The sequence below is a fragment of the Dermacentor variabilis genome, chromosome 5 (assembly GCF_050947875.1).
Source record: "Dermacentor variabilis isolate Ectoservices chromosome 5, ASM5094787v1, whole genome shotgun sequence".
Classification (NCBI taxonomy): Eukaryota; Metazoa; Arthropoda; class Arachnida; order Ixodida; family Ixodidae; genus Dermacentor; species Dermacentor variabilis.
This window is the reverse complement of record NC_134572.1, coordinates 25,177,558-25,187,999: the sequence shown is the minus strand read 5'-3', so window position 1 is coordinate 25,187,999 and position 10,442 is coordinate 25,177,558. Positions and strand designations below refer to the sequence as shown.

The 10,442-nt window shown below is 49.7% G+C and overlaps 1 protein-coding gene across 4 annotated transcripts in view; it reads left to right on the top strand.

Moving 5' to 3' along the window:
* The first annotated feature begins 2,296 nt into the window (after positions 1 to 2,296).
* LOC142582361 (fibroblast growth factor 1-like) overlaps positions 2,297 to 10,442 on the top strand; it is a 57,295-nt gene continuing 49,149 nt past the window's right edge. For all 4 annotated transcript variants that reach the window (XM_075691993.1, XM_075691990.1, XM_075691991.1 and 1 more), the window contains exon 1: positions 2,297 to 2,986. In XM_075691993.1, coding sequence (XP_075548108.1) covers positions 2,942 to 2,986 — 45 coding nt within the window. In that variant the 5' untranslated portion in view covers positions 2,297 to 2,941. The remainder of the gene's footprint in view (positions 2,987 to 10,442) is intronic.

Genomic DNA, 10,442 nt, shown 5'->3' with positions numbered 1-10,442 from the left:
AGGCTGCGCGCCGCGACATTCATAAACAAGGGCTCCATAAGACAAACGCACACGTTGCGTACAGCCCTACCGCACGCGCTGCGACGTAGACGTTCCCAGCTTGCTCAGTCGTTCGGATCATGAAATTCGCGGACGTCAGCGAAGTGGACAGCTAGAAAGAACCCCTTCTCCCTCGGGGACAGTGTGGCTGCAGTGCGGACGCAGTGCCGTGAAGTAACCGGATCCGAGCGCGGCGCCACTGCTGGACTGGCGTCGCGGAGACGACGAGGCGGCCCTAATGGATTGAACGGCTCCATCCCCTCGCCAACGATCCGGGTCTATACACGACTCCCGTCTCTCCATCGCTGGGAGCAGAGGAGAACGACCGCGACCCAACGCTCTGGCATAGAGCGCCCTGCGAGACGCTGCTGCCGTCGGCGTGGCCTGAAAAGAGAGATACGAAATATATGCCCGTGGCGTAAGAGGTAGAGAGGGTCGCCTCTTCGCCTCTCTCTTTTTCTTTCGAGCCATCCCGCTCTTCTTCGCGTCGCTGATGCCGTCGCCGCCATTCGCTCTCCTTGGCGTGAGTTTGCGAGCGGTCGACATTTCGGAGGAAGTGTATCATTCTCTGTGATGCGTGCGGAGTAGCTGTACGGCGTTCACCGAACGGCAGCTGTCTATACTTCGTTTCCAGTAGCAGTGTAGTTTTCCTTGCAGAAAAGAAGTAGACTTCCTCCTGTTCAAAAGTAGAGGCGGAAGATGGCATACAGTCTGCTCTCTGAACTGATGTGCTGCAGTGACCCTCTCGACGTATTTACAAGAATACTGTGAGGCATTCTTTACACACACACACACACACACACACACACACACACACATATATATATATATATATATATATATATATATATATATATATATATATATATATATATATATATATATATATATATATATATATATATATATACAAGGGCGACATTATAGTCAGATCATGCGAGGCGTTACTGCGTTCGCTCGTTTCGAAATATTGCGTCACCTTCATTGCCTGGAGTTTACCACTTGCGACTTTCAATTGCCGGCTGGAACGTGTCGATAAGCATAAGAGCGCTAGAATGTCGTGTGAACCCGCCGTGGTTGTTTAGTGGCTATGGCGTTAGGCTGCTAAGTACGTTAAAGGACCGCAGGTGGCTAAATTTCTGGAGTTCCCCACTACGACGTGCCTCCTAATCAGGTAGTGGTTTTGGCACGTAAAACCCCATAATTTAATTTTAAAAAAATTTAAGTCGTATAAGCCATAAATTACGTATTTACTAGTCGCTATTATTCGAAAGTTAATAAGTAACTTTCTAGAGTACATCAGGATACTGCTTGTCTTCGAAGCAACGTCCTTTCGTGTCCCCACTGTCATCATAATACCAATATTATTATTTTTTTCACGACACGGATATGGATCGCTTATCTATGGCGAGCGTACACCCTTTGACTGCATCAAAGTGTATGTCTCAGTGCTTTCTGTTATTGTTGCTGCTGTCCTCTGATGTCTGTGCAGACTATCTGTCGTCAATAAAATTTCAGTTCCTATAGACAGCTCTGTTCCCGTGATTTTCTTCCGAGTCATTGTACTTTTGTGTTCTGGTTACGATGCATAGCTTTCAATTTCGCTCACTGTGTACAAGTGGTATTCAACTGGCGAAAAATTAACAAACGAAGTATTAGTAAATTCGTAAGATAGGTGAAATTTCACTAAGAAGAAAGATGGGACCATTTTTCCCTTTCGTAAAGAATCCGTTCGCTTGTTAAGTGTTCCAGCTATTCGAGTCGCTTATTGATTCGCTGTCACCCTACCGCCCGCTGGCCTCCTGGTTAGTTCACTTGGTAAAACAACTGTCCTGAGACAGCGGTGGGGTCGGGTTCGATGTCCTGAGGAGGACTAATCCTTCTTCAAACTGAGAAGCTTCCTTCCTGCGGAATCTGCGTGGGTTTCAATGATTGGTGGCTTCAAGTGGGTGCCATATTTCCCTTGCATCAACGGCCCGTTGATGCAAGGGAAATAATGATGAAAGGGCCGTCAACATCGGCTGCCAGTCGCAACCGCGCCAGCATGCCCGCCACTCGTAGCTCAGTCTCCGAAGCGAAATTGGAGCGACCGCCGTGCCAGGTGGCGTCAAAGAGTCGAGCACCCGGGGCTGCGTGCTCGGCGCGTCTGCTGCTGTCAGGAGGAGCCGGGAGGGCCGGCGACGACGCTGCCGGCGCCGCGCCGCGGGCGCTATTGCGCACGCCCGGGGCACTCATCCCAGAACGGGACGGCGGCGGCGCTAGGGGGGAGGGGCGCATCCACCGCCCAGAGTGACGCGCACGGCTCGCGCAACAGTCCCGCGCACAATCCGGAGACTCCGAGGCGGCACGGGCGTCGCACTACATTCGTGCGAGAGTGCGTGCGTCTCGCCAACGCGAAACTTGTCGCGCTCTGACGGTCAGGTGGACTTGAAGAGCCCGAGGGGGTCGATGGATCCCGCCACGCGGAGTCATCGTGGGCTTCTGTCAACCACGACACGATTCTGCAGAGGAGGCGACAGCGGCTTCGAGAAGACGTGCGGGAGGGCGGCTAGGGTGTGACTACAACGACCGAGATTTCATTTTCTGTTTTCTTTTTCAATTCTGATTCTGATTTCCGTAACCAGTGTTCGTAGCAGGCATTAGTTGCTTTTACGTAGTTGTTTGCTCGAATGTGCCGCGTAAATCGCTGGAAGAAGAGGAGTCGAGTTGTGACGCGTAGCATCGTGCTGTACCAAGAAATTTGTTGGTGTTGGCTGGACTCACCGGGCGACCATGTTTCTCTGTGCGACGTCTACACTCTGCTCGCGCTTCGGCGACGCTTGAGTACTCGAAACGCTGTGCCTGTCTTCGATTTGCTCTGGCCTGAACTTCCGCACGAGGCGGTACCAAACCGAATGTGAAAATGGAAGAGGAGGAAGAGCAGCGCGGGCAGGACGAAAAACCAGAGGTAACCTGATTTTGCACTTCTGTGTCGTGCTCAAACAGGCTTAACTGGCGTAAAGCAGTGAATGATAGTGTGCGTGTCGTCTTGGCTGCAACGATAGTTGGAATCTTATTCTGGCAGTGCTCTGCCCCCATGGTATGCGCGTAGGGATTGAGTGTATTCGAGTTTATAAAGCTAATTAATACATCGCATAAAAATTGGAGCAGTAAGCTTAAACTCCCTGTAGGGACGTTCACAGAATCATAGCAAAGTCTTCGTAGCCGTACGTTAAACATCTTTGCGAGCTAGCCATCTTGTTTCTTTCGAGTGAAAAAAATTTCGCATTCGCGCTGACTGCGTGTAACCCTTCCCTCAGGTTTGGGGCTTGTTCATTCTTGCACTGAAACGTGCACCAGTGTGGTTGTTCCATTACGCTTCTTGTTTCCCACACTTCACTTGAAGCAAGGTAATATTGTAGAAATAATTTGTTATTATTTTTTCCTTAGCAAGAAGTTTATTTCTTCACGACAAGTCGACGAGCCGTCTAATTAAGGCGATAATAACTGTTACCATGAGGCTCCTTGCTACAAAATTTGTCTTTATTGATATGTTGAAACTGTTTCATGCACACGCAACGTTCTCTTATGAATGCATTGGGCCATCTAAACTTAGCGACAGAACATTGTAGACATATTTCTGTAAAAGAAAATTTATTCGTCATGAGTCAAATTTGGACAGAAACAAGGCTGTTGTCTCTTTCTCTTTGTTCTTCGTATTGCGTTTGCTTGACTGCTTAAAAAAGTAATGATCCTCCCGGTGTATGTATACACGGCAATTAACAGTGCGGTGTTAACGCTTTCACAGTAGCATTTGAGTGGCATTTGCGCATCTGGTGTTTATCGCCCAAAAGACTCGCAATGGACTATGATAGACGGTGAGGTTGCGCCTAAATCTAATCGCACTAGCGCTTTTTCTTTCTGCTTTCACCTAGACGCCGCCACCGCGGCTGGAATTCGATCTCGCGACTTCTCACTGAGCAGAGAAATGGCACGGCCACGAGGTTTAGACTGACGCGATATGCGCGTATCAGCGGTGCCCCTACAATACCACGAAATTTCAAGATGAATGCTATTCCAGATATTCGGGGCGCTATTCTCAAAGAGGAAGAACTAGGAGGGAACAACACGATTGGAGCGAAACAAGTCGACCCAACACGTGATCGTCGCGTAAGAGCACACGTTAGCTTTTAGTGATCCCGCTCTGCAGGTGTTGCTGCAGGTAGAGCCGCCGCAGAGCAGCCGAACTAGTGCGCATGTAGATTAAACGCTATTGGGCTCCAGCAAATCTCGGTCAATACGCCGACACTCGGAGGCCATGTGTTGGGCCGACTTCTCGAGGGAATATGCGAAGGGAATGGCTTCACAAATAGGCTTTACAAGGCTGGCCCTTGTTGTAATCGCACCGCTGGCGCGAGTTGTTGGGAACTCGGCGCTGACGCCCGTTGTTGCACCTGGGTCGCAAGCCCCAAGGGTAGCGTTGGCCTGGCGGCCTGGGGTACAACTGGAAGCATCCGAAGGTCCCGGCAAAGCATGAGTCGACTGGTAACAACAAAACAACTTGTTTATTCTAACATCGCAAAGAGTTGGCGGTCAGGTTGACCGAAGTAGAGAGACGGGAGTGCACTTTACTCAACAGAAGAAATCGGAGCCCCTCTTTTGGCGTCCGGGGGCAGCTGCTTTTATACTCTCGCAGTTGAGGGCGAGAAGGAACCCCTCTATAGACGAGCACGTGACTGTGCCGCTCGGGCACAATGGGATAAGGTGGCGCAGCCGTCGTGCCGGCGCCGCTGGGGCACAATGGGAAGAGAAGGTGGCTCATACGTCGTGTCGGCGCCTGTCAGACCCCCTCGCTTCACAGTTGTTGGGAGCTCCTCTCCCCGGCTGCCGCGCTTCGACAAGCGTGGGCACCAATATGCACATACACTCACACACGCACATGAAGACACGTGGCATCGGAACATGCCTGGACGCGCTTGGCGGGGAGGCGTAGCGGCGGCGCCGAACGGGCCAAAATGTCTGCCGCTTTGAACGAAGCCCCGGCGTCCGTTGCATCCGCGCCGGCTAAACCGCGCGTCGTAGGCGAAACGTAACACCCTGTGACGTAATTCTCGGTCATAGTTTATTTCCTTCCTCCGGGGCTATTCTGTACTGTCAAATTCTGCCACGTTGGCACTTTTAGCCAATCAGAGAGGCTGTACGTAGCAGCCCTGTGAACCAGTCAGAAAGTACAATATGGTGAACTTGACAGTTCCCTGGATAACAACCCCTGTCATGCATGCAATTGTGCGATCGACAAGCATGGAGGAAGAAAATAGAGAGTTTTGTTTAGGGGACGCAAGCGGCTTGCGTATGCAAGAACTAGGAGCGACGGTACTGCGCACACGCCTACATCTGGGTCTGCGCATGCGCAGTACTGTCGCCCCTAGCTCTTGCGTACGCAAGCCGCTTGCGTCCCCTAAACTAAAACTCTCTAATAATCTAGGAGCGAGCATTACTTCGAGCAGCCAACCTTGGCACTTCAACTCCTCGTGAAGCCATTCGCTTCGCTTTTCCCTCGATATGTCAGTTCAACACGTGACCTTTAAAGCTCAGTGTATTGGCAAAGAATGTTTGGTTCCCAGTCTTTATTAATCAACGAGCACTTGTTCGGCTGCTTTGCCTGCAGAGCGTGATCACGTGATCGTAACGACAGATAATGATTACGTGTTGGGCCGACTCGCTCGGCTTCAACTGCGTTGATCAATGCTATCTCCTAGCTCTGTCACACTTTTGCACTGAGGGGTCCTTTGCCGTCACTACATAGTGACATTCCGAAAGGAAACACCTCTTTACTGAACTCGGACTTGCCAAGGCGAACACTGCAGCTACCGAGAACTTCATGCGTTCGACACCAATAGAATGACAGAAAGCTGAGCTAGTTAGTTGGTAAGGATTCATTATGCAAAAAAAGGGGTGAGGAGTGCAGACAGGACAGAAGAGGACACTCTTGTGTCCTATCTGCACGCCTCACCCCTTTTTTGCATAATGACACCAATAGGCGCGTGGCAGCGCTTTAGTCTTAGAGAATTTAAAAGAAAAAAATAAGAAAATAGAAGAAAAAAAGACAGCACCTGTTTGCTATAAGGTTAAGCATTTCTGGTTAACAAAAATGGTGACTAGGGATAGTTGGTAAGTGTTACCATAAATTTTATTGAGGTGAAAATTAAATTCGAGCGCTTTACTATGTCATCTTGGTCCAGATGCGGCTTTGTGGCGGTAGAATCCATTTGAACAAAGCGAACTTAGATCGGTCATCGCCGTGTGATTGGACGAAAGAGCTTGGGCGCGCGCAACAGCTTATTGCATCTGAGCAGTCTGAGCTCTGCCTCCTGACGAAACGTTTATTTAACTATAGAAGCTGCTGTTTGACGGTCTATCCGATGCAGATGCGTAGAAGATAAGGAGACCGACCGTTGCAAAAGCAAATCGCGTTGCGAGCGCGAGTAATAGCTGCACGCAGACGTCAGTCTAAAATTACGCCTGGCCGACCGGTTCCCCAAGTGGTCTATGCCGGGCATCGCGCGCAAGCTGGCCCGTGCGGCACTTGATGCTTCCCGCTTCCAGCTGGAAGCGATACGTTCACACGCACGGATACGTGCCCCGCACAAACAATCCCGGTGCAACGTAAAGAAAATAAAGGCGCCATACAGAGTTGACAGTGGAGGCACCGCAATAATGCGAAAGCTGCCAGCGGAGGGCGCTTGCGATTATAGCAACCGCCAGCTCAAAACGGCTGGTGCAGGTACTTACCGCTCGAAGCAAGGAAGCCAGAAGGTAGGTTGAAAGAAGCAAGTTGGAAACGCAAAAGAAAGAAAGAAAGAAAGAAAGAAAGAAAGAAAGAAAGAAAGAAAGAAAGAAAGAAAGAAAGAAAGAAAGAAAGGAAGAAAGAAAGAAAGAATCTGTAATGATGCGAAATGAGGAGATAGGAGTTGGTCGGAATGGTGTGCTCCTGTCATGCTGTCAGCCACTCTACCATCTGATGGTGGAGCGGCTGCCCCGGAAAGGCGGTGGTCCCGGGTTCGAGTCCCGGACCTGGACTAATTTTTCTTCGACTGCGAGGCTTTTCTTTAGGAGAACCCGTATGGGTTTCCTTTGCAGTAATTGTTACGATTAGGTGGATATCTCATTTTCCCTTAATTAAATGTGAACTCATGATCGGAGTATGAATCATGCAGTAGATGTAGAGCGGCTTGATTCAGGGCACAAATTGCAAAGTCGGACTTATTTCCAACTCCTGGAACGGAAAGCCGCACTTGTGGCTGCCGGAGACACTACGTAGGGCAAGGTGAGCTTGCTGCAGGCATGGAGTCAGACGGAAGAGAGGATTGGTACGAGGCTACAGTGCCCGAAAAAGTTGTCTCAGGTCTACTTTCCGAGAGAGAGAAGCAAGGCGTTCAGACTGGAGTCGGGAAAGGTGACGAAGATGATTACTAAGGGAGTTTGTGATGATATATGCAATGGTGGGATATTCCCTGGCGATGGCAGTTGTTGCAGCTGTGGAAGCGCATCGCGTTTGATCCAGACATATTCTAAGCGCTTGAGCTTGCATGCTCTCAAGCACTCTGACAGGAACCCATGAAAGGCGCTTCGTACAGTCCAAGCATAGAACGCACCGACGGTCCCCGTACTTCTCCAGCAATTAAGAGGTGTCATCTATAGGTTCTCTTGTACAAGGTAGACTGGCCATTACTAGACACTGAGTATCCAGTCATCAATTTTCGTGTGAAGGCGACTAATGCGCACTTTTCTGTTGACATTTCGAGGCCCTTTCTCTGAAGATAAGTAGGCGTCATCGTTGCAGCCTTCGTAACCTTGCGTGAACCTGCGGCAGAGTTACTTCTGACGCCCAGATGCAGCTGTCATCTGCGCAAATTGACAGACTGACCGACTGTGGCAGGAATTCCGCCAGCCCAATCATAGCCAGGTTGAACAAAACCGGACTCAAAATGCCACCTTGTGGATTTCCACGGCTGGTGCAGTCGTCGGTAGTTTTACCATCCTCGGTGAATACAAGGAAGCTCCTTTGGGTCAGGTGGCTCCGAATCCACCAAAAAGTGCGGCCTCCGATTGCAACAGCCACGAGCGCGTCAAGAGTGGCTTCATGAGAAACATTGTCATAAGCGCAACGCACATTTAAAGATAGCGCTACAGTGAGGCGTGTGGGTGATTTTTGTAGTTGAATCAAAGACACAAGATCAATGATGTTGTCGACTGACGAAAGGCCACGTCGAAAGCTTGTCATTGCGTCTAGATAAACATTGTAATGTTCAATAAACCACTTGAGGCACTTGATGATCTTCCTTTCCATCAACTTGCCAACACAGCTGGCGGGAGCAATAGGTCGATATGATGTCACTTGAAGGATAGACTTTCCATGCTTTAAGATTGGGTCAAGACGACTACGCTTCCACTCAGAAAGAACAACACCGTCACTCCATGAGGCGTTGAGATGACGCAGTAGGATCTCTCCTGCGTCATGGTGAGCGTGGCGGATAACAGCGTACGTGATGTTGTCGGGTCCGGGCGAAGAGGAACGCCGGCTAGTGGTTAGAGCAGCCTCCAGTTCTTCCATGGAGAAAGGTTCGTCCACTGCCGAAACTTGCGTGAAAGGAACTTCGTACAATTCGAGATCCTTTAGTAGCTCTCTGTCACCTGCAATTGCCTCGCAAAAGTCTTCTCCAACATCCACTTCTCGACAGCCTTGGTGGAGTGCCAGTGCCTTAAAGGGGTGGCGTTGCTGAGGAAACCAGCGAAGGCCTTGGAGAGTTCGCCATACGCGAGAGAGAGCATTGCGTGAGTCCAACGAGTTACAGCATGATTGCCGTCGTTCGTTGTCTAATTTGTCCACGCGACGACGCATTTTCTTTCGCTTGCGCCTAGCCTCCCTAAGGTCTAGAATCGACTTTGTGCGTCAGTATCTCCTCCCGGTGCGCCGACGTACAGCACGAAACCTTCCTAATTCAATGTCAAAGACTGTGCAGGTAGCTGACCAAGAAGCAGCGCGTTGCAGCATGCATGGTGTTCGCAGTCATAAGCTCTATGCTACGTGCAAGGCCACCCTTGCATTCACCGTTCCCAAAGGCTTGGAATGCGGGATAATGAAGTGCTCGAAAGATCATAGGGGAAGACATACTGCTTAGACCTTTGATGGCAACTTAAGTATGGATATGACCACTTCCGCATGTTTCCAAGTCAGTAAACCAGTATACGCTCGAAGTAAGGCATCGTGGCACTAAACTCAAATCTTGGCAGCTACTGCTGACGACGGCCCTTTCAAGAATGTTTGGCTGCCGTTGATCAAAAGGCAGAGGCCATGATCCTAAGCAAAATATACAAGAGTCCTGCCTCTTAAATTGGTTCTTGTACTTCGTAAGATGTATTGTATTGCATTGGTAAAAGATGCGTACTACGATACCGAAAGACACCCGCTCGCTACCTTATTAGATTTGCCAGAGTGCGTTCGAGAGGACGGCTAGCGAAAAAATATTAGAATTCCCAAATAGAAGCACACGCAGGCTCAAGCAGATAGTTACTGACCTTTCCCGGCCGGGCCGTAAAGCAAAAGACGTGCGTGCACTTGCGTTTCGAGTTTATTTTCCCGGGCAAGAACTTATGGCGTCGCCGTGTGGCCCCTCGTAAAGGACAAGGTCGTTTTTCGTCCACAGAGAGCTGTGGTATTTATTTCGAAAATAAACACACGCAATCGACTCGCCGTGGTTTTCCTCGCGTTTTTGAATTCGATCAAACGACGTTTGCGCTTCGCAGTGTAATAACAGGTCTTTCATTCGTCTACATTTTATTATTGTATTCTCTGAATGTGCTGCACGAAGCGAGGAGATCACGGTGAACCTCAAGAAAAAGATTAGCCAAATGCATGCCAACCCTTTCGTCTGCACTGACACTACTGACACCAAAAGGTTGCGAACTATGACAGTAAATAGAAGGTAGTTAAAGATAAATGCCTTGTAGCCAAGGCGTGCACAGAAGGGAAAGAGAGAGAGAGAAACAAGCTTTAATACTATGCTGGAGATGTTAGCCGGGCTGTTCACCTGGCATATTACTTCACCTGCTGGGTGATTATTATGATATATACAGTGATAAACACTTTACACCACATACAGTCACACACAAACTCATAGGTACACTATAGAGATAAGTTTCGTTAAGGCTCGTGGCTCGCAAGAACGCCAGCAGCGCCTTCGCGGTGCGTAACGCACAGATGGTGCTTTGCCGCGGGCCGAGAATGTGCCGTAGTGCCAAGCTCGAGTCCCACTGAAGGTATAGTGACGCCTTCAGAGGCCCCCTCTCTGATGCACAGCGGTAGCAGTCACACAGAACATGTCGCACGTCTTCAGGGGCATTGCATTCAGAGCACATTGGCG